Source organism: Silurus aristotelis (genome assembly GCF_946808225.1).
Source record: "Silurus aristotelis genome assembly, chromosome: 23".
NCBI lineage: Eukaryota > Metazoa > Chordata > Actinopteri > Siluriformes > Siluridae > Silurus > Silurus aristotelis.
Genome location: NC_139596.1, coordinates 12,733,419 through 12,760,107, shown reverse-complemented (window position 1 = coordinate 12,760,107; position 26,689 = coordinate 12,733,419). Strand labels below are relative to the sequence as shown.

The window sequence follows — 26,689 nt, the reverse complement described above, 5'->3', positions numbered from 1 at the left end:
GGTTTTTTTTTAGGTCCCTGCCTGTGCAGGTTGTGGTCTGTCTGAAGTCTGAGGGGTGTTTATCGGTGGGCTAGAGGCCTCATTTGTTCACTTTCACACCAGGACTGGGGTTACTCAACTGACCACCAAAGCAAATGAGCTGGTCAGTGATGTAATTATGGTATCTGGAAGTTTGCCCGGGGGTGAATGGTATTTACCGTTCCACTCATCCAGTGTAAGGTAGATGCTTGGACTGCTATTTAGATTAATTTGTTGTTTTAACACAGAGACATTTGTCTTATTAGGCTAACTGATGTTGCTTGGTTAATGGAAAATGATTATACAGTGGGGCATTTTTACAGCTGGACTTGCTAAAGCTCCATTCAGCAATGAAGTCTGTTATTAATTGCACTCATTACAGATTTGACTAGGATCTAGTCCAGTCTCTTTGACTTCTCTGGACTCACTCTTGCCTTTTTTTTATTTTTATTTTTTTATGAAATGTTTTAACTGCTAATTTTTGCTTTTTCTTTTTTCTTCACAGTTTCACACCAGGAAATGCATACATTTGCAAGATTTGTACGTTTCAAGGAGCAGTAGTGTCAAGATCCATCACTTCCCTTTCTGACTGAACACGATCCACTGACCCCCATTGTGTCATCTTGGCTCCCTTTTGGTTCCTGCACCTTGAACCAAGTCTTAGGTTCATTGATGGAGCAAAGGGACTTAACTCGCCCTTCGAGGCCCAAAGGGAACGAGGAGTTCTTCTCCACCGTGACAACCATCAACAGGGCTGATCTTACCGAGGTGGGCCTTCTAACCACTCCGGTGAAAGGGCTCAGTCTGGCTGGTGAGCAGCAGGAACATGAGGAGGATGAAGACCTCGGCCTGGGTAAAGACATGGATGTCACTTCTAACGCGGATAGCGAGAAGTGGGTGCAGGGAGACAGCCTTGAGGAGCAGGAATTCTCCATCAAAGAGGCAAGTTTCTCAGAAGGCAGCCTTAAACTAAAGATCCAAACCACCAAGCGGGCCAAAAAGCCACCCAAGAGCCTGGAGAACTACATCTGCCCACCTGAGATCCGCGTCACTATAAAACAGCCCGGTGAGCAGAAGACTTCCAGGCATGGCAAGAGCACTAAAGGTGGAAAGGATGAAGACAGAGGACCTCTTAGAAAGAGGGTGAGTATTTGTTCGTAGTATTAGTTAAAGTATTAGCTTGTTTTCTATTCTATTATTATTGTATTATTGCATCAAATACCATTTGAATACCAGACAGAGTACAAAAATACGAGCACATGTTTTTGTTTTACCCTGTTTTTTCGGTACGTCATACCGATACTGATACCGAAATATGTAAGTTACTCACTATTGAGCATTCAGAGATGTCTCAGAACATTCCATTGTGCTCTGTGCACAGTCTTATCCTTTAGGATGTTATTGCATGCAATGAGTATCTTTAATAGAATTCATGAGGTAACACAGGAATTAATTTGTCACGTTATTGTGAAATACATCCAGGTCTCTGTCATTAGCAGGACTATGTATGCTAGGCTTACTTCACGTACTAAATGACTGCTACCTGATACTAGTTATCGCTATCGATAACTCCCTAATTATCACCTCTGTATACATAATGATAAGCGGTGAAATTTAGTGCTCAAGGTAAAAAATTTTATTGTTCCATTGTTTCACCAGCAGTTTCAGAGCGAACATTACAAGCTGCCCTTGTTTAGTTCGCTTTTATCCCTCCACATCTCTCTGACCCTCTGCTGTGGCAGAACTCATTACAGAACAGTATAACATTTGGCTTGTTGCCAAGGCACAAACCACTGTTTTCTGCATGCTGTCATACTGTCTGTAACTGTTCAGCTGGCTGCGTGTCAAATGAAGGGTGTCCAGCTCTGCTGTGGTGCAATGCAACTCTGCCTTTAACCTTTCATGGCATTTAGACTCAATGAGTTCATTGACTTACATGTGGATTAAGTAACTGCAAGCGGGCTCTTTTTGGGGATTTTAGCCTTTTGAAATATTTATGATGTTCTGAGCTACAATTTAAAATATGCAAAGCAGAGTGTGTTTCGCTGGGTCTGCATAGTAATAGCTTTTCTTCAGGCAAGTGTTTACATGTAAAAAAAAAAAAAAAAAAGTTTTAAACATTTCACTGTCATTTAGTTAGAGATTGAAACGAGCCCTGTATGTATTTTGATTAAATGAATCACTGACTCATTGGTGTGCTGGCGAATTTTGCAATAAATTGTGAGGTAAATTGTGAGGTAAATTGTCATATCCCCAGTCAGGGAACCAACCCCAGCCATTAGGGTTGCACAAGCCAGTGCACTCTTAGTGCCGGTCCCAAACCCGGATAAATGGGGAGGGTTGCGTTAGGAAGGGCATCCAGCGTAAAAACATGTGCCAAATCGAACATGCGGCTCATGAATACGGATGATCCGCTGTGGCGACCCCTAATGGGAGAAGCCGAAAGAAAGATTTTCATATGGCACATGATTTATTCAATAAAAACAAAAAGTTAAGTTAAGTGCATTTAGTTTGCTTGTACAGTTTTCCATACCCATACATCATTGCTCCTCTTTGCCAAATTCAAGGCAGTGAAGTGGCACGAGTGAAGAATTCTGGGTAAAGGAGGGGAGGAGTAGCTAGTGCTCTCACAGTCAGAGCATATAATTTGACCATAATTAGGGAGAAAATGCATGCTTACTGAATGAAAGTCGAAGTGCAGGCGTCAGCATTTTTCAGTAAGCAAACCACAAACTGAAATTGATTGCCTTCTTTTTTTATTCGATAATACTGAGGAACTAGTGGAGTTGAAATCTAATGCTGTAGTCCACAAATAGTGTTCCTGTTCACCTATATGTGCCAGCTGATGCAAATTCATACAAGAGTTTAGGGTTTTTTTGACAGTTTTCTTCTTTAATTAAAATCAAATTCAAAAGTTTAAGGTTTGAAATGTAAAAATATAAAAAACATTTTATAGGTTTTTCTGCAATAAGATCTTCGATGTGTTTTAGTATGTGGGCTGTAGGTAGATGAGTGGCGTTATAGTTATAGCCCTAAATACATGGAGGCACATAAAAAAAAATGTAGCCTCCTTGGTGGTCAGTTTTGCTTTCAAAGCATTTGATGCGCTCAGAGGGGGAGGGAAAGAGAGTGACCAAGAGGGAGAGGGGCATTAAAAAAGAGAGAAAGGCTCTAGGAGCAACAGGGGATGGAGGCGGGAAGCCTGAAGTGCAGCTGTCTCTTTTTGGCAATCTCCACATTGACCACAGACAGAAGGTCAAAAAGGGCAGAAGGAGGAACAGAGGAGGTGTTCCCTCTAAAGGATGGCCATGTCTATAGAAAAGCGTTCCAAGGAGGTGTAAAAACGCCAAGCCCCTGCCCCCTTTTACACACACACACACACACACACACACACACACACACACACACACACACACACACACACAAAACCCTCCTCTCCCACAGTAGAGCTGAAACCCCATTTACTACACTGACAGAGAATGAAATAAATTCCTCATTTGGAAGTCCCATCCTTGTCTTTTCTGTTTCATGGGCTTAAGGCGTAGAGGCCACCACCTCCTCACATCTCACAGTTCCAAGCTGCGTGGGGTCAGGGGTTAGTGCGTAATTGAAACCGGCAAAAGCTTGCTGAGAATAGGGCTTTACCTCAGCTCGCTTGGCGCGTGACAGCTGCTACCCGGAACAGCCTTCTTTCCCACCCCTTGCTAATGAAATCATGTCGCTGAGGCCCGCAACCGTTACGACAAAACTAGCCCGTTTGATGTATTAGCCCGATCTGTTTTTTTCCCCTTTTGCAGGGATTACCAGTGTGAACACTCCACTCCTCTATAAGATTTATATTTATAAGAGTTGTTGTTCATTAAGGTGGCTTGGAAAATGAGCATAATATGACAGAAATGTTTTTTGCACACAAAGGTGCTCTCTGAATGCAAGTCCAGGAATAGACCTCGGCTTTCGCTGCCGGCTTTGTGTAAAGCCCTGCGTCTGGATGTGCAATTAGGCTTTACGAATATGCAGAGGTTGGGGTGCTCTCTGTTTGTCATTTTCATTAGCTGTGTTCCAAATAGTCTGTGTTTATCTTTATTTATCTTATTTTTAAAGATAAGGACATAAATTCTAGCCACTACATGATCCTGACTATTTTGGAGAGACATCAGTTTTGGTTAGAATTTATGCCAAAATAGAATTGGCCAGTGTTTGGAGGAAAAAATAGTGTACAGAATCACAGATCTGCTTAATAAAAAATGTATGTGGCGGTCCGGCGAGACCAACTTGTGTTGAAGTCTATCTTGTATTTGTCTCTCGTATCACCCCTGTGGTTTAACACTGTAGAGGGTTCATTGCGATGACAAGCTGGATAGAAACCAGATCGATGTGTGTGTCTGTGTGTGTGTGTGTGTGTGTGTGCTCACTATATATAAGGCGGACGGGGGGATGTTAGCCCCATTGCTGCACCGTGTTTGACGACAACGCTTTGATTGTCAGCCGTTTCTGCCACACCGCCCTGTGCTCAGTGTTGCTCATTTGTCAAGTGGAGGGTGAGATCGAGGCCAACTGACCTAATGCTCCCAGGGCATTTTGATAAGAAGCTGAGTGGGTCATTTCCTCTTTCCTACCTGTCACTTTTGGGAAAGTTAGGGCTATATCATGCCTCTGAGCAGAGTCTAACACTTTTGCCAGTTAGATACAGTGAGTTCCACTTGATTTTAAAGTTACATGACCTAAATATATTACTGGAAATGTTGACTAATTAATACGTTTTCTCTAAATGTTTCCAATCTGGACACTTGACATGCAGGCTAAAATCCTGTTGGATGTTTGTTGCAAAAAAAAATCTCTGGTATGTGGTTGATTCATTGTAGTGTCTGTCAGATTGTGTATACATTGAAAAAAGGTGGTTGAAGGCCACACTGACTCTAGGTTCCCACTAACAAGTAACGAAACCATTTATTTTCTTTGTACATGTGGGGTTGATGTTTTAGCAAAAGTGGCAAGCTTACAATTACCAGCTCTCACCTGTAGTTCAGACCTGTAGTAGTTCCTAGACCTGGAAAAATCATGATCATGATAGTTACATTACTATTACTATGGATATGCGAACATCTGACCATAAGATTCATATGTGAACATCCCATGCCACTGAAGACTTCTACTTTAACCAGTGTACATTATATTTTGTTGGAGTTCGAGTTAAAGGAAGATGTAATACTACTGCATTCAAAGACCCAATTGTGTGCCTCCAAATTTGTGGTAACAGCTGGTGAACCCCAGATAGTTGATGAGTGTTTGTAGCATCCGCTAGCATTGCTAATCTGAATGCAAAGCTAGTACAAAGTTCAGCTTGTAATATATACACCAAATAACGTGTTTTCACACAAGTGCATTATTTTATGTATGTTTATCTAGTTAGCTTTAAAAGCTATATAGTATATAATGTATGTGATATTCTGTTATATATGCCAAAGCTAGATTCTATCGATATACTGTAAGCTATATACTGTCATTCAGTACTGTTACAAAAAGGAAATAAAATGTTGGACAGAAAAGTGGTGTGAAAAGAGCAAGACAAACAAAAATACAGATATACAAGTCTGACTTATGAGGCTAATAGTATGAAGCTTCTGCTGGCTTTAGTATTTTGTTGCCCAATTTAGCATTTTCAGGTCAGCATTTTTCAAGTGAAACATTCCTCTAAGATTAGGCTGGGATATGGTTAGGCCTATATAAGGACAAACAGCAACTTAGATCCAGGTAAAGGTAGTGGACAGAAACAAGGAATGATTTTTCTACTGGGTTAAATGTTTCTTTTGTGTAGTAATGGTTGGGGAGTCTGGCAGGGAGCAGATGGGCTAGCTCTCTCTCATTGTGTCTGTCTCTCTCTCTCTCTCTCTCTCTCTCTCTCTCTCGTTCTCTTTCTCTTTTTTTTTATTTTGGCTGAACTAATATGCCAGATGGTGGCAAAGAGGAAAGGCCAACAAGTGAGCCTGGGCATATGGGGAGCCTGGTTAAAATGGGACCCCACTGTGGCGGGGGATGGGCAGGAGACGTGTGATACAATAGCAGGTAATTAAGGGAGGGACTTGACTTCACAGCCGAGCCTTTGTGCGTGGAAAATATTTTTCAGAGAACCTGCCGTCAGTATCAGACAACACTGCTGTACGTTAAATGATTTCACTGATTTTGCCCAGTCGAGCGTGATTACATTCTCAACACTCACATCTGTGTTTGTCTCCTCATTAGAGAGATACCCTTTTGAACCGGAAAAGAAGTCAAAGGCTTGACAGTACAATGTGCACTGGTCAATTTTAACGTTTGGCATCCTTTTGTTGTGCAGTGCTTTAGTGGTATATTAGATATGTTTGATTTACTGTGATAGGTAGCCATATGTTTACTAGACTGGCTGGCTGGGTTTGAGTGGTTCCCTAGAATGATAATAAGATAGACGTCTGTGTGACCACAGATATGAAAACCGTATGTTCAGAAGCTGGGCGATGACAACACAACATCAAAATTGTTCTAAACCGCATTACTATACAGTCTTGCTAGTGTGATTTCTTTTTTGTTGTTGTTATTACTTTTATACCACTTACTGAAACCACAATTGTTCATAGTAGCAAGTACTGAATGATTAATTTTTTCCTGCTTTGTCATCTGAAATGATATATTTTTGTGGATGGGACATGCAAGACAAGTATGACCTTAAATAATTACTGTAAAATATGTATTATATCACAAAATGTAAATTATTTAATATGCATTTAAAATCTTTATATTTACACAGAAAAAAAACCCAGCCATATAAAGACTATATGCAAAAATGACTATAGAAAAATGATATGCTATATGCAAAAATGACTATCACATTACAGTTATAAAGGGAATGGAATTGATTGATTAAGTAAATATCTATTCCTAGAATTTTTATGTTTCAATTCAGAATAAAAAAGTAATAATTACTGTAAGGTCAGTTTTAGTTGTTTAGTTATCTTCTTTCATTAGCATGTTAGTCCATTTTGGTCAATATGTTCCTACCTTTTCCACAATGCCAAAAAATTACCTTTAACTACCTTTAGGGCTAGCATACTGTTCGATTTGCCATAACAATCCAATCTATCTTTTGATGCAGATTCAGGATACATCTCAGTAAAATGGCTCAGTATCTTAATAAAAACTTAATAAAGCCTACATTCCTGGTGCAATTATTCCCAGACTATGGGTTGTAAAGTTGGTAACATTAGGATAATTTGTGCATTTTGTTATTTTCAACAATCAAGGAATCCCCATTGGTCATATATGAAATGAGAATGGCAACAAATTCTTCTTTTTGCTATCTCTTCTGTAATCACACTTGGATAAGGACAGAAATTATAAAAAAATGTGTTCAGTGCCATTAAAACTTGAACGTGCTGCACATAATTTTAAAATGTGATTGAAACTGAATAACTTATAAGTATGTATGTGTATATATAAATCATCTGAGTGGTCTACTGCCATGAAATATGTATTATAATTTTTTCTGTTCTTATCCATGCCATAACTACTAATACTGCAAAGTCAACAGTAATTAGAACCAGAGTCACCAACCCATATGCATATTGCACTTTGACTCTAATTTCTCCTGCTCCAAGCTTTAGGACCTGTCTGTTTTTTATTTCCACATTACATGTTCATCTACCTCATCATCAGTGGGAGCCAAATTTAAAATCCATTTAAGCATGTGCAAGGTGCGATAAGGAAAGCCCCCTTTTAAGTGAGTTCTAGCCCGGCTGCCCTTGTACGCTGGCCGTTTTTTTTTTTTTTTTTTCTTCTGTGCGCTGATGGCGTGTGGCCATGTGCTTATCTCTCCGTCGCACAACCCCTGCTCCTGAAGCGGCACTCTGCATCCTATAATAAATGCAGTGCAATCATTAAGAGCTTGTCTGTTGTAGTCAACGGAATATTAATGCAGCCACGCTCGACAGAGTCGATATGGGACTCCCACAGGCCATGGATTTGTGGTATTTATAACAAGCTATTTGTCTTTGAGGGAGCGGTGTTGGTGACTGGGGAGGAAATTGTAGGCAGTTGAGGGGTCAAAAAAGTGACCTTTGTGTGGAGGAGAGTCACCGAGCAGGGCAGTGGAATGATCTGAACACGGCCTTGCCACGCTTATTTATTACTTCCCACGGTTTTTGGTCAGTAGATTTTGGATCGTCTTTAAAAGAGGGAGAGAGAGCATGATTCATTTTATGTCTGGTTAGAGCACATTCTAAAGATAACAAGTGCTTGTACAATTGGTTAAATCAGAAGAAAGAAATTGACAGATCTTGAAATACCTAAATGATCAGATTTTTAATTGGGTCAGGTCTTTACTCTTAGACAATCCTAAACATTTCCATTCAATAAATGATTGGTTTGTATCTATCAAGCTACTAAAATGTAGTATCTGCATGCTAAGCTAGCTGAGTTAGAATATTCAAAACCACATTTATAGTATGTTATTTGGTTGGTTTGGTAAATTGTCAAAAAAAATTAATCACTGAAAATATGACAGGCTAAATAACAACTTGAATGCCTGAATGTCCGTTCTTGTCTGTTGTTTGCCCATGACAAATGACATGTTTGCCCATGACAAATGTGAGCATTTAGTAGCTAGTTAACTAGATGGTTTGCTAATTTGACCGAGCCATCTATCCAATCCGTTAGAGCTAGCCATCAGGACATTAGCAAGTTTCCACCTGATCTATTGTTTAGACATTTCTAATAAATTGCAATAAAGTTGTTTTGTATTTCACATACATGATTTCTGGCGGTAGAAAACGGTTATTTGTATGATATTTAGCCATATTTTCTTGTGACTTCTCAGCGATTATAAGGGCAGCTGTCTGTTTGTTTTCCTCTCTGCCTGCCTCGGTTTTTAGCGGAGCCTGGCTTTATTTATTGGGCCACTGAGCTGGAAGGAGGCTCTCTTTTTCTTTTCCTCTCTGAGATATGGGGGTTAGGAAGAGAGTGAGAGAGGGATTTGAGAGAAATGGGGGTGTAGTGAGGGCTGTGTCTTTATGATTTACTACCGCTGAAAGACCAGCTGTCCCCCTGTGTCTGTCCAGCCTAAACCCCCTCCCTTCAAACACACACACATACACACACACACACACACACACACACACACACACACACACACACACACACACACACACACACACATGGCCTGCCCAGCTACCCTGCCATTCCATGTGTTCCTCCCATTTAAGTAGACACTACACTGCTCTGTAATAAAGCCATATCCATCAAGCCACTTCATTACCATTGGCTAAGGTGCTGAGCTTGGTGGACTGATGTTAACATGGTGTCAGCGTCTTGTAAAGGTTAGGCTGACACACACACACACACACACACACACACATCCATACGCACACACATTTAACATCATATACCATATAGACACCCTACTGGCATGCACATTAATCTTTTACTTTTTAATGATGTAATAAATTCCAATGAAAGTGTTATTATGTTAAAAAATAAATAAAAAACAAGGGCATCAAGTTGGCGGTGTTTTTATTTAAAAATAATTCGAAACATTTTATATGTCATTATCCGGACAGTTTCAAAATTTGCATGCGCTGTTTAACTGAATGAAGAAGAATATTATAGAACTTTGGTTGACTTTACCACAGCCGGTGATGCAAAAAGAATTGGCAAAGTTGTGGGGAATGTGGGTTGTAGTTATTGTTCTTAAAAAACCACTCAATTGACATGCTATAGTTCTGATGCCCTTTAGAAATGTGTTTAGTCCACACAGTGCAAGCTGTGTTTTTTACAGTATACATGTTTTATACAATATCCTCTAACTGATTTAAACCGATGTGCAAATATATTTTTTAAAGTTCATCAGGTTCTTCCATGGTAATGGAGGATTTTATATGTGCAACCTTATATTTAAACCTCAGAGAAACAAAATATGGTTGAAGAGAACAACGTAGATACTGAGAGCTATCTGTTATATGTGTTATAATGGTACATCTTATCTTAATAAAGGTATATCTTAGTTCTGATTAAGGAGAATTTATTACTTTTATTTCAATTGAGTGGTTGGTCTGATTATTGACCAATGCTACAGCACACAAAAACATATACATTTTTTTTTAAAGGCTTAGAGTTTAATAGTCAGCTGTTTGTATGTACGATTTTGACTATATATATATATATATATATATATATATATATATATATATATATATATATATATATATACTTTCTCCTATTATGTATGTGGAATAAAGTGATTTGTGTTTTATACAATCGTATCCACTCGTGTTTCCAGAAAAATGGTTTAGATCATTCTGCAGAGCCTTGGAAGTTCTGTTGAATGAAGTTTGGGGATTGTGCTTACCTTAAGTCCACTTAAACCCTCTTCAAAGAACCCTCTTTAATATCTTCTGATGTCTCTATGAAGGAGACTGACACGCACAATATTATCTGTATTGTACACTGCACAATGAGTTCCATTGAACTTTTTTGTGCCCTTCAAGCAGTATTAGCTCAGAACTAGTCTGCAGTGGGCCTATGTTGTTTATTATCTGTGCTCCATAGAGCAAGAAAGCCTGTTTGGCCAGAGCTTCAGCTAATACTGCACAGATGTCAAATTACAGTTCTGGTACCATAGAGAAGCCTGAGGAATGTGGGAGGTTTGGTGAATTGTGGAATGTGATGTTATTGGTGATTTTGGGAGGTGTGGATCTAGTGCATTTTACCGAGGACACATTATGTCTTGCTTTTTTCTCAGCAGGAGGAATGATACTCAAATCATTACCTTAAAGAGAGTAAATAATGCTTTTGTCAGATAAGGCAGGTCTCCAGGTAAAAAGTATGGTAGCTTGTTTATAAAGAAAAAGCATTCATCCATTCATCCATTCTTAGTTTGACTCTTGTGCTTGATATTGCTATGACTTGAGTGTGAACAGCTTGTTGGCTGATCTATTTTGAAATAAAGGTAGAGAACTGGCTGTAAGAGAGCACTTCAGACCCACAAAGCCCCTGTACTCAAAAGCTCGTCCCACACTTTCGTGTCGGAGGCGGCTTAAGTCCCTCCTCATTGGTCTTGATCCTGTCTCAAATCCTGTAATCTCCTGATGTCGGCCGGCTTACCAGGCTTTCCAAATTGGACCTTGCTCTGAGGGACATTCGCTGAGCGGTGTGCGGGTCACTCGGCAGTCAACGTTTGGAAAACTGTGGCACTCAAAAGCTCTCCTGAATTGCTTAAGAAAGGGTTTGCTTAAAGTCAGCTTATAACTTCTATGGTTGTCTGATTTGAGGGCTGTCCGAAAAATATATCCAGGTATAGAAATGTGATGGGCTGCTCTGAGAATTCCTCTAAATAAGAAGCTATTCTTGAAACCTTTTTACCCTCAGAGCACCAAGTATTTCATTAAACTATTGTAAAGCATAAATCATACTTCATCATACTCCATTTTATAATTTGTAAACCTTTTAAGTTAACTGGATATTGCTTTGTTATGCCACAACACACGAGTACTATATAACCCAAAATACACCATTAATGTTACTATCATTTCATTTTAAAACTAATTATTTTTTAATTAACATTTCATACACACACTGATTTGATTACTTGTCATTAACAAAATTTTGTGTGTGTGCCAGTGTGCGTTACGAATATCCTTTCATTATTTATGACTTAAAAACACCTATCTTAAAGGAAAACTAGAATATTTGCGATATGATGATGTAATATGTTACCATTTGTAGACCACATACCCATAGATGCCCTTGCAAAGGCACTGCATGATATTTTTACTTAAATTAACTTGGGCAAAGAAAACAATTGTGATCCTATTTCTGGCGTGCTGGTGAAGTAAATGATCTAAGAACTGTTTAATTGAACGGCCAATGTAGCTCTAAACTGAAACTAGGAATTTCTTAATCTTTTATCGCAAATACTGTAATTTCTTCAATGTGGCTTCTTGGTAACTTCAACTCCACGTAATTTCTAGGGACTTTTCTTGGTTTCCTCAACAGAATGAGAACTAATGAACTATTGATAAAATCTATGGTTGTGTAATATCCTTTTCTTTACTCTCTCAAAAACCTGTAAGTTTGAAATGAGTGGCTTAACTGGGAGACATGTATGCTAAGTAACTTCCTTCCCAGGGCTTGTCAGGTGGGACTATGTCAGGACTATGGCTTGTTAATTGGCTTCCTTTGTAAGTGACAAAACTTGGCATGTTGTGTAAATGTGCTTCCTGCCTGCGGGGCTGCCTTGTGGCAGAGGTCTCTGTTAACCACAGTCTCTCCTGTGAGGTCTTTTAGATTGGGGGGAGAAGGGGGTCGACTGATTTGAAACAGCCTTTAAAGTACTTAGTTTGGTGTGGTTAGGGTTTTATGAAATTCTGTGTAACCTCACGTCTGGGTAGTCAAATTTGTACGAATGAGACACATTTGAGGACAGTTTGTTAAAAGGCTCTTGTTATTACGAAGCTCTTTTATTATCTGTAAAACCATCACATTATGGTTTATACAGTGTCCCGCTTGTAGCGTGTAGGTTCCAGACCAGGCAGCACAACTGGTAATTCGGGATCTCATTTTTCTAAAAGTTTTGTAACAGCTAATTGGCTTTTCACTTGGGAACCAAAACCTGCTGGTTGGGACACATTGGAAAAATAATGAATAAATAAGTGGGATCAGTGAGGCCAGATATCTGGTCACTGCGGATGGACCCAGCAGGCATGGAGACCATGTGGCATATTGACTTTCACTAGATCTCACTTCAAACGCAATTGAGTTTGTCAGTGAAATGCGATCAGGCCCATCAGCTGTCTCCTGGAGATGCTCCCTGCCGCGGCTGCCGAGATGTCGACAGACCCAGATACCTTTTCACCAAGCTTGTTTATGTCTCATTCCCCAAACGAATAGCCATTGAACAGCGAGTAATTAATTGTAGCAGACACAAAGGACAGTGCCTTCCCAGAGTCAGGATGCAGGGAGTTCTGTTACCAAAATGAAAGCTGTGGGTCACCCAGGGTTGTGACAGGTAGCTTAAAAGAGGAAACATGCCATTTAAAAAACATAGAGAGTTTAGCACCTGAATGAAGCACTTTAGCACTTGTTTTCTGTATACCTAAATACTCCTGATGTCTAAGTCTCAGGAGCTAAAGATCTTTTATACTTTTCTACCACGGGGGATGTAAACTGCCTTTAAAATGGTGTCACTAGCACTAATAGATGCAAACATAAAGAAATGAAAACTTTCAGTTCTGCTGAGACACTTTATATGTCAAATCTGTCCTCATAGATGATCACGTACTCGCCAACCCTAAGAGAAGGCAAGAGCTTGGTGGACAAATGGAGAGAATTGTGTTTGTGTTGGGCATTGTGTTGGACTGACACCAAGAATGACCTCCCAGAGTATTCAGTGTCAGTCCAATTGTAAGGATAAGGCAGTGAGCGCCAACCAATGCAGTGGCCCTCTCAAACAGCTCAAAGCTATGAATGAGCTCCTTTCTTCGGCAGCCCGTACCCTGCTCATGAGAAACTACTACCGTGCCTGGGAATTTAGATCAAAGATTTGAGAGAAGTCACAGCATGTTTTGATTCACAAACTGACAAAGAAGGATATTGTATAATACAGCACTACGATGTTATGATGCAATGCAGTGTGCAGACGTGTGTTTTGTCTTTCAATGCAATACAGTCTGGCTCGCGGGGGAGTTTGACCACACACAAGCACTTGAACACATAATATAAGCCATGGAAGAAAGGTTATCCGTTTACTTAATAGTATGGCTTCGTCCGTTCTTGCAAATCCTCCAGTCCATGGGATTAGGGACACGAAGCCCTTTTCCCTCCTCTTTTCATTGAGCTGTGAGCTACAGACTCTGTGGAATGCTACTTTACCATGACCTTTCACCCACACACTACTGAATGCAGCAAAGTGGGGGAGGGTGTTTGTATGTGATGATGTTCTAAGAAGATAGTCTGTGTGTCCATACAATGAGATTAGTTTGTGTGTGTGTGTGTGTGTGTGTGTGTGTGTGTAATATGTTGTAGGATAGAGGGGGTCATAAACCTTATGTACTCAGGTGAAAGTACAGTTTTCTCTTAATAGTAAATGACACCTAGTGCTACCTCACTATATCTTCAATGATGTATAAGAAAGAAACATAGCCCCCCAACTACATGCTCACACACATATATTGTCATATAAAACATGATTTATGCATTCATATTATGTTATAATTTGTGCTTGAATATGTCGATCCAGTTTTAGTAAAAAAAAAAAAAGGCTTAACTTGCTATTTCTGTGACTAAATATTGAGTGTTGCAATTCATTCAGTTTTTTACAATATGCAAAATCCCCCATGAATATGCTAAATAGACAGTTACAACAGTGATTTATAATAAAGGAGATTAGCATGATGTATCCCAATGTGAAGCATCAAAAGCACAAAACATGACCTTTGTGTATAAACTTTCAATGGTGCAATATGGACAAGCAGTGAAAAATAATGTAAATCAGATCGTGTGTAGGAGGCTGAACAATAGCTGGTGACACAAAATTGATAGGGCGAAGGATTAAAAAGAGCCGAATCAAGCGTAAATTTGATGAGTTACAGGTGTTCCAGCATCTTCAGATTAATTTTAGTATTCCTTGTTTTGTTCGATTGCCATGGTGACTTGAGAGAAAGCAGAAATTTACCTGGAAGAATTGGTAATTTGTTGAATGGGAAAGGATCTGATTGGGGTTACTTACACTGCACAGTGACTATCTAGGTAGGTACGGTGACTACCTTTGACCTGTCAGCTCACTAACCTCAGTTTTAAAAGCCAATAGAAAATAATAATTTGGATCTGTGGCAAAAAAAAGGTTATTATTTGGTGCACTTAAACCAAGCATAGTCTATAGAAAGTGGCCACAAGGTTTTCTTTCTTTTTTTTTCGAAAGAAGATTTTTCTTTTTGACAGAAGCTAAAATGTAAGCACTCGCAAATTTTTTTATATTTGTAGACTGATTTTATTCAGAAAATACTTGTTTTGAACAAATTTTAATCCCAGTTGTGAATGTAACATGTTCACCTGAATGTAACATGTTCACCTGCATGATTTGGCAACCCCCCTTGCTTTTCATCAAAATATGGCTTCACAAACACTGAATTACACAAGAGATTCAACACATAATCAAAATTCTGTTCATATCTGGAAAGGATTTTTGAATATTATTTTAATCCAGGTTTGAGAGACTTCACCGTAAGGTTAATGTCATTCTGGACATGTCAGAGGAGTTGACCCATCGTAGAAAATAACATGCGTTAGGGAAGGGTTGCCCTTAATCTCAACAACAGCAAGTGAAAAATTTAGAATTTTTTTTTGTTTGTTTGTTTTTTAATGAGTTATATATAGATATTCTGTCCACTGATCACTTTAAATAATGTATTCAAAACTCAAAAAGAAAAAGATATCCCCTTGATTTTTGGTGAAATACATGGTGAAAGAACGAAAAGGCTGCTCTTCCATGCATTGCATTATGGAGATGCATTGAAGAACTGTCGTGAGATTTCCAAACTCATTAGTGATTTGTGTTTTATGTTCTTTTGTGTGGCCTTATCACACGAGCCAGGAGCTACCAGAGAACTGGCAGTGAAACAAAAACCTTTGCATATGAAGACAACATGGTGTTTCTAGATATATATGCTGTTGATGAATCAGTGTTATCATATATATTTAGGTGGTGACCCAGAAATACATTTATTCACTGATTGATCATATATTTAGTCAGAATGGTTTTCGATGCTGGTTGAAACCGAAATATCCAGAAGGTTTCCTAATCATCTAGTGAATTTAATTAGACTTGTGTCTGAAGCAGAGAGGTGCAAATGCAGCTACTGCGTGAGGTCATCGCCATGAATCAGCGGACACCTCATCCAGATTGTGGAAACAATGTTTGTGTGATGTGACGTACAGAATGGCCTCTTAGTCATCATTTGAAGGCACTCAAGCTATGGCGAAGCAGGTTGAGCATTGATCCACCCCCGCATTAGTGCTCAGAGCCTCTCTTTGGAGTGTTCAGTTTGTTGATTCAATCATGATTGTGGTTCTTTTATATCTCCTGTACTCAGAACACTTGAGAAACCATTTTATTGTGTGCAGCGATGATCACTCTGTGCGGGCAAAATATGCGCCCTGTGTGTGTTTTTTTTATTTATTTTAACAACCGTTGCTTTCCCATAACTTTGTATTTCAATGCACACTTTTTTTTTATCCCGCATCGTTCTTTTTTTAGTCTAGATCAATATCGAGTGGAAAAACAGCTGCCTGGGAGCCAAGTGCTGCCCTTTACAAAGAATCCATTGTTCATTTACTCAAGGACCAGAGCTGAGCATTCTTTTTTAATAGTTTAAGCTATTGTGTCCCAGGTCATCTTATCCTTCCCGTTAAAGCTGGAAAAGTGGCATTTGTGTGTTTTGCTGCTACAATGTTCAGGACGTTGTTACAGCTAGTGTGTCACTCAGGGGTTTGTCATGGAGACTAAATGGGAAGTGTCACTGAATAGAGATTCAGAAACAGGAAAGACTGATGCAATCCGTCTCAGATTGCCGATAAACGATTACAGCTGTACTCGTGTTTGCTAGCTGCCAATGGTGAGATCTTTAATAATTACAGCAGAGATGTGCTTTGAAGCAAGCGTTTGATGTATATTGCTTGAGCTGTCAGTCATAACCTCATGAGAAATGTGGTCAAGGGGCAAGAAATTCACTCACCCTGGTGACATATTTTATTACAGCATCTGTCTGACACTGTATTCTACTTGTGCTATCAGTGAAACTCGAGTTTATGCTTTGAATATGGATTACTGTACCTCTGGTTGTCATTCAATAAGCAATCTGGGGCCCTGACTGACCCTTATTCTCACTAGAGTATATTTCATATTGCTAATGAGGCATAAAGTGTCATAAGCCGTGCTCTCAGGGCGCATTTGCTGTCAAAGAAATCACTTTGGGTATTAAGTGCTCAGTCAATAGTACAGTAGATCTGTATAGCTGCCATTCATGGAGAGATAAAAGCTGAAACCTCCGGGAGAGCTTATCACGCTGATTCACAAGATCGTCTTTCAGGATGACCAAAATAGATTGCTCTTTTGACGAAGGAGTTTCATTCTTCGAAAAAAGCATGGAAAGTGAGACTTTTCCAAAATTCCTCCACAGTGTTTAGCTTCTCAGAATTCTTTAGCTGAAATTAGAACCGCCTCAAATGAATTAAAGAGGGAACGAGAGAGAAGTAGAGAGAAAAGAGCCCTGACAGTAAATTGCTTCCTGCAGTACTTCTGTAATCACGGTGCTTTAATTACACGGGGTGTTTGGCTTGTGGTGATGCATGCATTCCACTAATACTTTGTTGTGCTTTTTATTATCTTGACATTTCACTGCTTGGAGTGTTTCCACAAGCTGTGGTGACCCAGGATCTTACAGACCTTGAAACACTTCCTTTTCTAAAATGGCTATTTGGTCTTTTCACATTTTGGTCTTGAGGACGTTGTGGCTTGAGGAAAAATTTTAACTATTTTAAGTTGAGCCAACGCACTTGGTAGTGCGCATGGTAGTATGTATATTATTCAAAGTATTTTTGAATTATTTTTCTTCAAAATCATAGCTGTATTTTTGTGTCACTGATGGTGAAAACACTTTGTTTCCGTTTCTAACATCTGCCTCAGTCAATTACTTGCATAGCCATTATTGGCCAAGGTGAAATCACCGAATCATTAATCCAAATGTGTTATTAACAAAAAAAGGAGGTAATTGCACATACAAAAGAAATGTAGACTTTCATTGTATGTGCTGCATTTATCAATCCTGTGGGTGGTTTTGAATGGAGGCTATTTGCACTCATTTGGTGTAAATTGCCATTTGGAGAGCTGCCACTGAAAAGTAATTATAGTTATTCGCCGCCATGTTCTTCACGGAGCTTACGCCATTTTTCAGCTCACGTCAGCATAATAGGCCTCTTGATATGTGCTCCTGATTTAGGCGGTGGTCATGGAGTTGTCTGAAGGTTTCCGAAAAATAAACTTGTCAAGATGCCACGAGCCCCTGAGCCACGTACCATCTCCCTCCTGCAGGCAGCTGTTGAATGGGAGTGTGGGTCTAGAGCAGAGTTGAATGGAGGCCTGTGGGACTGCAGAGGTGTGGGCTGCTGAACACACTCGCGCTCTAAGAGGCCCACTACAGGCCCAGCGCCATCACCCAGACACACATCAGGCCAGGAACACCTTAAGAGGCTGCCTCTTGCTGACCTACTCAATGGGCCTCTTTATACTCTCTGGAGCTTATGGGAGGGGAGATTCAAGAGGAGGATTTGGGAATCGGGGGAGGGGGATGACTCAGGAATCAAAACTAGATTTCAAACCAAGTACCCCCCCCCCCCCCCCCAACCCATGGCCCACCCCTGACCATACAGCAGCTCTCATAGACACACAGACACACACCACCTCCCCCCTTAAGTGCCTGCTCGCTGGGAAGCACACACAAAGCCATGTTAGTATTCATTTTGTTTGTTTGCTCTGGACCTGTCAACCGGTCACACAAAGCTAGGCCTGATCAGAGAAGGGGAGCATGCTGCTCAATGGAAGCCAAGAGGGTTTGGTGGGGGGAGGGGCACAGCGCTTCGTTCCCACAGGGGAGGGTGGTTCTCTGACGAAAAAGAAAAAAATGAAAGAAGAAGGGGGGGTAAAAAAAAAGGCCAAAGCTTGAGGTGGCAGGGCCACAAGGGCAGGCCCAGTACTTGCTGGGGCACAAAAGGAGGGGGGTAAGGGTGAATGTTGTCTCAAAGCCAAGGGAGCTGTGTGAGGATCATATCAATCACTTTGGGTTTTGGAGGGAACGGTTATGAAAGGAAAGTGGAGAGTTTTGAGAAGCTTCTTTCTCACCCCCTCCCTGCTTTCCTTCACCCCCCCCCCCCCCCCCAACTCTCTCTCTTTCTCCCTCTCCCCCTCTCTCTCTCTTGTCTTTTTTTCTTTGTGCTGAGGCCTTCCTGGACATCTGCCCAGACCTATACACAGGGAAGAATGAAACACTCAAACCACCAGGCATCATGCCAAATAAAAAGCTGCAGATAACTATTTGAAGGCTTTTGTGAGTGAGTGTGTGTGTGTGTGTGTGTGTGTGTGTGTGTGTGTGTGTGTGTGTGTGTGTGTGTGTGTGTGTGTTTAGGTAAAACAGCAAGAGAAACGGTAAGAAAATAAGTCTACACAGCAAAAACTAGTACTTTTAAAGAAGCAGATTCCTATTTCTCTTCTTTTTAACATAAAGAAATGTCTCTGATTTCCAGTTTGGGACCACAAAGTCAATTCAATTCAAAATTCTGTCTCTTAAACCAAACAAGATGCTTGCCAAAAACTAAAGCCGAGGAATGTAGTGTGTCGTTTCAGATTTCATTTGTAAATAGGACGGTTTTGCTCCACTAACATTTTTGGCACAGATAATTCTGCTGGAAGGCTGGTCCTGTTTTTATTTATTTTCTTATAAAGATTCGTCTATAATCATTTGAACCACCACCAAATTCACATTATTCAAAATTAGAGGTTCAAAATACATCAGATTTCATCTGCCACCATACCTAAATTTCTGGGGGTGGGGGAGTCTTCATATCTCTCCCTGGTCCAATGTGTCTATTGTCTGGATGCTGCGGTGGTTAATTTGCCACTTGCCCCTCTCTCTAATACGGTTTGGTTTTGGCCGGCTGTGCTCATGCAGGTGAGGGGGAGGTGAACCACAGCTGCTCCAGGCACACTGCTCTGGGCAAAGTGTGAGCATTTAACATCGATTTAGGAATAGCTTCCACTCACTTTTTAAATATTTCACCTTTAAGCTGGACAGAGACTGGACAGTATATATGAGACACAATTTAAAATTAATGTAATTCACAATGCTGGTATGCAAAGAATTTAGGTGGTTTCTACATTTCAGGCTTATGTTTACCTTTTCTGTCACTGAAAGTCTACAATGCCAGTCTACAATGCCAAATGTTCACCAAAGATGGGGTTGATCTGAAGGTATATAGATTTTTCCAATGACATTCAGGGCTTTCAAATTTACTCCTTTAAATTCTCCTCAAAAATATAGCAAATATTGCCCTGTCATTTGGGTACAAAGGTGCAAATTACTACCCTGTCTTAAAGGTTTAAACACGAGACGGAAGACAGAATGCTAAAGGCAGGAGTTCTATCATTTCGTCTAGGACATAAAAAAGCCTTCAAATAAAATATTGAAAAGAATCGCAGCAATCTTGTTATCATGTCAGAAAAAGAAAAGATAGAGCTGGGCCCACAGCATCTTGTCACCCTTTATGTGCCTTTTATGCACAGTTAGGAAGTGAAGGAAGTATAAAAGGAAAATGGGTGAGGGAAAGACAACATCATTCATCATTCTGCAGGCTTGTCATCCATCTCTGCAGTCCACCGAAGACACAGTGTTTATATTTTTAGAATTTTTCTTCCTCATTGAACAAGAATTCACATTTAAATGATTAACATGTTTTTTTTTTTATAGTTGACCGATGCTTCAGTAGTCATGCGAAGTTCTCGAATACAATGTATTTTAAATATGGCAATATGTAATTTGGCAGTTTGTCGCTGTTTACTTTAGGTTTCACAGTCCTAAGACATACTTTCTGACATACATTCCCACAGTTTATTCTAAAATATAAATCCATTGTAACACGTCAGAGATTCTCTGAATCTGATTAGTAATTAAATTTTTGCCAAAATGTACACATTTTTCAAGCTTTGGTCTATCAAAATATATTGCAATAACTGCTTTTCTAGTCATCTAAGGCTTTGTTTCTCAATGTACAAACCAAAAAGATCATTCATTGATTCGTCTTCAGGAACTGCTTGAACCTGGTCAGGGTTGCAGAGCATCCTGAGCCAGCCTAGGAATGCTAATGATAAATCAGGCAAACACCCTCTGCGGGAAGCGAGTCCACTGCAGAACACTTTGGACAGACATACACACTTATTTACACTTATGGCAATTTAGGCAATTTAGCAATTTACCCATCAGCTTGTTTTGGGAGGTGCGAAAAGATGAGAGAACTCAGAGTAATCCCATACAGACACAGAGAGAACATGTGCAAATCCACACAGACAGCTACCCACTAGGTTATATTGTAGCCTGAGAGACTAATGTGATGAACAAAAATTGTTTGGTGAAAGCTGAAAATGAAATATGTTTGAAAAACCTTCAATCATTCACGAGAGATTGCAGGGGTTTAAGGTCACCTCCGATCTCCAGATGTTGTGTGCATGGCAATCCAGCTGGTAACAATCAAGCTCCATGCATGAAAATGTGGCAAAAGTAAAATAATGTACACTTAGCAATTAGTGATCAGAAGAATGACAGCTGAATCACCTTCAGATCAGCCACGAAGAGCAACGTTCACTTACAAACATGCTGGTTGTATAGAAGGGAGGAACAAGGGTTTTTTTTAGCAGCCCTGCACCCACTGCCTATCGACGTCCCTCCACTCCCACTCCCCCCCCCCCCCCCACACACACACACACACACAACAGTGGTACATTCCACAAACCCTGCAAATGCCAAATGAGGGAATGCTCCATTTGTAGACACAGTGGCTCAGATAAATTGATCAATTGCAAACTGTCTGGAGCTGTAACCGATCAGTTGACTTAAGACGTGCTTTGGCATGTGAAAGGTCAGGGGCTAGATGTCCCTGTCAGCCGTGACATCATGTGAAAGCATGAGAACGCATGACGTGAAGGCAAAAGGTCATTCTGGATCTGCTTTGAAGGTCAGAGTGGAATGTTTGACTACACACACCTCTTACACATCTTGAAATATCACTGATCTCAACTTCCTCTTTCTCGAGCACAGCAGTCACTTCGGTATAGCAAGTAGTAGAAATTTGAATGTATTGGAATTAATGAAGTCGTACATTTAATCTGATGATTCAATTCAGTTTCCTTGTACTGCACCCACCTCTGAACCTGTAGACAGCTGATACATTGAGTAAAATTCCACGTATGTACTTCGAAGAACAGTTCCATAATCTGTCAACACCGATACATGACACGTACTTTGCTTTTCCTTTCATGTCTCACATTTCAAATTACTGATGACATTATTTGGAGGCAGGAAGATAAATGTTGTAATTGGATCTGCAATCTGAAGAGGTTTTCATCACTTAAAAATGTTTGACTGAGGCTAATGACCCCTGCTGACTGCTGAGATTAGTGCAGGGGAAATGCATGCTTTTGCAGTTAACATGTTGACATGGCTTTCTCAGAGCAATTTTTAGCCTGTCACTTTATGTCAAAGTTTCCCTGAACCTGTTTTAGCGCATTCATCCAGCTGCTATAAATTGCACTATTTTTGTCTCAGGCTTTTTTGTTTGCAAACAAAGTATTTATGGATGCCCAGTTGATCCTGGCTGAGTTCAGAGCTACAGTGAGTCGGCACGCCTGGGAGTTTCGAAAGCAAACACCCTACTTAATGTCTGATTTGAACAGTTAACTTCACAGCAGGATGTGTAGCACTGAGAGAACCTCACTCTGCCAGTTGAACTTAATGATCAGAAAAGAGACAGCCGTGAGCTGCTAAAGATATGCGACCGTGTCTGCAAACCTTGGGGTATAATATTGCTTAATCTAATTTATCCTAGACTAAATCTGACTACCTGAAACTATGTTGCTTTTGGTCTTTATCCAAAGGCAGCTGTACACTGTATGCTTTTTTGCTGCTGCAGGCAAAACCCACACATTATAAATAAATGATTTGTTTGCGGGATCCGCTGTCTTAGTTAGAGCACATAATGTGGCGGTTTTACCAGTAGCCGACGAGTACCATTAGGATCAAAGGCAGCTGACGACAAACTGCAGAAGTGTCAGAAATATTGTAATACAATCTGAGATTATGTGCACTGTTACGATGCAGAAGCCACTACTTGGATGACGCAACAAACACCAGATATGTTAAATGCAATGCAAGTGGACAGAAAAGTTTCCCTATAATCCCAGCCTTACACTGGAGTGATACTGATTGCGCAACCCTTATTATCTCCACAAATTAAAGACAAGCAAAATGTAGTTATTTTCTTTAACCACAGGTCTATCATTAGAGCGTCTTTATCATATAATCTTGTAAAGAGAACACGTTTGTACACAGCCGGTTATACATGTTGTAAAGTGTTACAAGTAATAATCTTAAATGATTGTGTAAACCATATTAGACCTGTGATTTCCAACATCTTTTGTAATTAGGGCTCGTTTTAACTAGAAATCTCATGGACCCCATAGAACGTGTTTATTTCATGAACATTATTTTTTTTTGTGAACTTTATATGAACAAATCTTCCTTGTTTTTAGGGTATTGGTTCAATTGATCCAGCTCAAGTGGCAGACCATTTGGACTAAATAAAGATACAAGTTTGATAACACTGGGTTGTGCTTTCCAGTCCTGTAACTACATTAATAAAATTACGACTGGAGCGCTGGGGTCCTCATACCTCACTTTGAGACCCACAGATCTAATCTTCTAACCACTCTCCTGCTGTATTGGCTACAGTGCTAAGCACTGTTACAGTGTTATTATATGCTATTCCTCTAATGCTGAAGTTCCTGAAAAAGGAACCGTTAAAACAGAGGCCAGGTCTAGAAACATGGCATTTTCTTTTGTCTCTTCCTCTCTGCCACATGTCAGCCTGGCATCAGACTGCTGCTATTTGCTTTCATGCTCCATTCATTCGCCCAAGTGCCACAAATGTTTTATTATTCGTGCACGCATTCACGCAGCCTCCCTCGTACAATTTGGCCGCTCCATTTTGTTTCTGCCAGACACATTGTCAGAGCAACGGCTTTACATTTCCTTAGCTCTTGGCTCAGACGGTTTTAATGGGCTTGAAAGCACAAGCTGCCTCTTTATTTTTCTGCCTTCCAACAGTCATCTGCCAGATGTGCCTCCATTTGGGAGAAGTTGCACATATTGTAACTGGAATGAGCCGTCATGTAGGAAGACATCTTACTGGAGCAGGCTGTGTGATCTGCTGAAGGATGATGCATTAGGACAAAATCTACACTCAATTTCTCTTGTGTCTTTGTACATCCACTGGCTCGGTTGTGAGCTCTCGCCTGGGGTAATTTAATGCGAGCCCCAACAGTCTGTTAATCATTCAGTTCAGATAGTATGGATGAGTTTGTAGGGCCTGGTAGGGCAGCTCATTATTAATTAGTCCCGAAGGCAACAAACACCCAGCGTGAGAGGAACTTTAAAGTCAATTGTGGCAATTACAGGGGCTAATAGTATAAGGAGCTAATGAATTGCTGAGCAGAGCTTTAGGTGGTGAACCATGCAAGTTCATTTGCATTTGACTCACCGCCTCCTTTTCTACTCCAAATACATTTTCAACTAAGGGAATGGGATTTGTAACCGAATTCCCAAACGGTTTAGTCGTAATCAACTCCCAGCCACTAGCCCTCCTTACTTGATGTCACCTACCACAGACCACTATAAATTGTTATAGAAGTGAACACAGGGCCACGATTGGCAAATGTCACTTTTATTAACAAGAGAAAGATGAATGCCCTGCTTTTCACCCAGGAGGCACAAGTGCCATCTTCATGGTCAAATCAATTCTCAAGCTTGTTCAGATGGAAGCATTAATAAGGCTTCAGTTCTTAATCAGTGCTTTTTAGGACATTTAAAAAAGTGCTTTGAAGTCTTTATTAATGAATAAATCAAACACTGGTTCACTAGGTTGCAATCTTAGGATACCAGCAGCCTAAACAATGTAGAGAGGAATTAGAGCGCACGTTTTATATGTAAAGCCAAAAACAAACAGGGAAAATAAGTGCTAGTTAAAGTGTTTCAGGAAGAGGTAGGTGTTCACCCATCGTTTGAAGATAGGCAGTGACTCAGCTTTCGGACATCTAGGGGAAGTTTATTCTACCACCTTGGTGCCAGAACAAAAGAGAGGACAATTCTAGGACATCCTTGAATGGTTATAACATGGTTGACTGCTGAGTGTGGTGGAAAACTTAATCATAATGAATTTTAGGTAAAGAATCCATTCCTAATAGCAGTTAGTACTCAAGACTCACCCTTGTTTCACTGGATACTGTAGATTTGTACATAAGAACTGATGATGTAATCATATAGTATAGTCATATTGAACATCTCAACACATTTAGTACAGTTTGACTTTATAGCATATAGTTGTATGAGAGGGGTGTTTAATAATCACATTGTCTGGTGTCACTCAGAAGACAATGGGTTTCCTTATAAATCTTGTCCCTCTTAAGGTTTCTCGTGGACATTTACCTCATCACTTTTTAGTATGTATTGCTCAGAGCTGCTTTTGTAGCAAACGTTCTGTAGAGCCACTTTTGTGGCAAATGGCTATTGTTAAACGCTCTTAATTAAATTCACAACAAATAGCCCAGAGCAAAATAAAGTACATTAATGACTAATAGCCATAATATGGGTTTTGTCACGTCACAACTATAGTGTAACTGTTTGCACATGTCTCAGCTGTCAGCTCATCTTAAATACAAAGTTCCAGAAATCTTTTGAAGTTTACCGCAGTTACTTGTAGTTTATCAAATGCATTCAGAGATCCATGTGGAAGTGGTAATGTGGCAAACCCTAAAATCAAATGTTACAGTCGTTAGACGGTGGCTGGTCAACACCGGAATCTCGAATGATAGGTGTAGTTGTTTCCTAAACATTACTAAAGATCTCGACATGAAAGTTGTTTTGTCTCCAGCATGCACAAACAAAATTCTATGCAAAAATCCAACTGACTTAAAAAAAAAAAAAAAAAGGATCCACTGTCACATTTAGATTAGATAAGATAACATTAGATTAGATTAGATTCAACTTTATTGGTCATTGTGCAAAGTACATATACATAGCAAATGAAATGCAGTTGGCATCTAACCAGAAGTGCATAAATGGCCTTTTTACAGTAAATAGCAGGGTATGGGTCCATATGTACAGAAGTACAGGGGTGAGAGTGATTATTGTACAGAAGGGTGCAGTAGGTAATAAAATATGGTATATATAGTACTATACAGTATTGACTCACATCCTTAAATAATAGTAAAAGACAGAGATGTGTGAAGGTGGAGTAAAGTTGAGCAGGTTACAATGATGATTGCATCTTAAATAGTGTATCTTCAACATTAGATTATTTGCTCTTGTATGTATACACATGGAATATCCAAAATAATATTAACACCCATTAATTTGATTAGAGATTTGTTCTTTTTATCAAATAAAGATGTATAATTTTTTAAATAAATGCATGTAAATGTATACGTAATTAATTACATTTGAAACCACATACGAATGTAACTCCAGCTTGTTTTCCTGCTCAAGTCAAACAGTCAAGAAAATATTACATTTGAGCTTTTGAACATAAAGTAAATAATCTTATTTAATGAATTCCTGGTTGTAATAAAAGGACCAGTAATGCTTCAGATGCAGCTTGGGTCTGTACAGTATCTGCAATTGGATCATTGCCACATTGATCCTTAGGGTTGAAACTGGTTGCTATTTTTTTTGTTCAACGGCTTGAAACTAATGCCTCAGGTAATTGTAGACAGCATTTCCAGATCAGGTGAGTGACATCCTATCCAGGTGTGTGTTACTGAAGGCGACAGGGCTGC

At 39.8% G+C, this 26,689-nt stretch overlaps 1 protein-coding gene across 2 annotated transcripts in view; it reads left to right on the top strand.

Moving 5' to 3' along the window:
- The window catches only part of setbp1 (SET binding protein 1), a 49,086-nt gene that overhangs the window by 7,883 nt on the left and 14,514 nt on the right, over nucleotides 1-26,689 (top strand). For both annotated transcript variants that reach the window (XM_083526701.1, XM_083526702.1), the window contains exon 3: nucleotides 524-1,161. In XM_083526701.1, coding sequence (XP_083382827.1) covers nucleotides 691-1,161 — 471 coding nt within the window. In that variant the 5' untranslated portion in view covers nucleotides 524-690. The remainder of the gene's footprint in view (nucleotides 1-523; nucleotides 1,162-26,689) is intronic.